This window comes from Buceros rhinoceros, unplaced genomic scaffold (genome assembly GCF_000710305.1).
Source record: "Buceros rhinoceros silvestris isolate BGI_N320 unplaced genomic scaffold, ASM71030v1 scaffold7806, whole genome shotgun sequence".
Lineage (NCBI taxonomy): Eukaryota > Metazoa > Chordata > Aves > Bucerotiformes > Bucerotidae > Buceros > Buceros rhinoceros.
Window position 1 is genome coordinate 28057 of NW_010415732.1, and position 807 is coordinate 28863.

An 807-nucleotide genomic window follows, 5' to 3' on the forward strand; every position below is an offset into this window, starting at 1 on the left:
CTCGCTTTGTTCTTAAGGACAGCATTCCCCTACAGCAGCCCTCTGAAACATAAGCATATCACTTTCTTGATAGTGATACAGCATAAAAATGTCTCTTTGGCATCTAACGTTAACAACATTTTCTTCTTTGTTGCAGAAGACATAAATGAGAATCTCCTGTTCTGAGTCTGGCTGAACACAACCCCAGTGCTCCACAAAACTGGTGAAATATGTGAATCCCCCTTATTTCTGTAATTTACAGCTTCATAGTTTTCAAGAAAAAAGTGGCATAAGGTTCACTGCACTCTTACCAAATAACACAAGTGCTACATTCATTAACAGCAAAAAAATTCAGCTACTCCAAGCGGTTCATAGCTAAAAACCCAGTGTTTTCTCCCACATGCATCCATGATGTCTTCAAACTAACCTGATGACTGAGCTGTTCACAGAACTCTCCAGTAGAATTATAGGATGTGATTTTTACCATACGCTGAAGTCAATTACCTTGAAATAGGACTTGTTTCTTTTGTTTCCTGTATTGTCAATTTAACATTCTGCATAGAAGAGTCAAATAAAATAAAAGTCTACCTAGATATACGGGTTTTGTCAGAACTTTGTCAAAGGAAAGGTATCAAGACAACAGTTCAACGCAAATTGCATTTTAGATTTAAGGAAGGAGAAAAAACTAGAGTATAGATCATATATACACCAGCCCTTAAACCACAATTCCTAAAAATACATTAAAAACTCAGCACTATTCAGATACTTCTTCCCCCACCTCTTGAAACACAACAGTAACAGTTCCAATCCCACACAGCAGAATTCCTG

At 37.2% G+C, this 807-nt stretch overlaps 1 protein-coding gene across 1 annotated transcript in view; it reads left to right on the top strand.

Annotated features, from left to right (window-relative positions):
- Positions 1-165, top strand: part of LOC104494657 (SPARC-like protein 1) — a 14092-nt gene extending 13927 nt beyond the window's left edge. The window contains exon 10 of the mRNA XM_010137522.1: positions 137-165. Within this exon, the coding sequence (XP_010135824.1) occupies positions 137-165 (29 nt within the window). The remainder of the gene's footprint in view (positions 1-136) is intronic.
- The last annotated feature ends 642 nt before the right edge of the window (positions 166-807 follow it).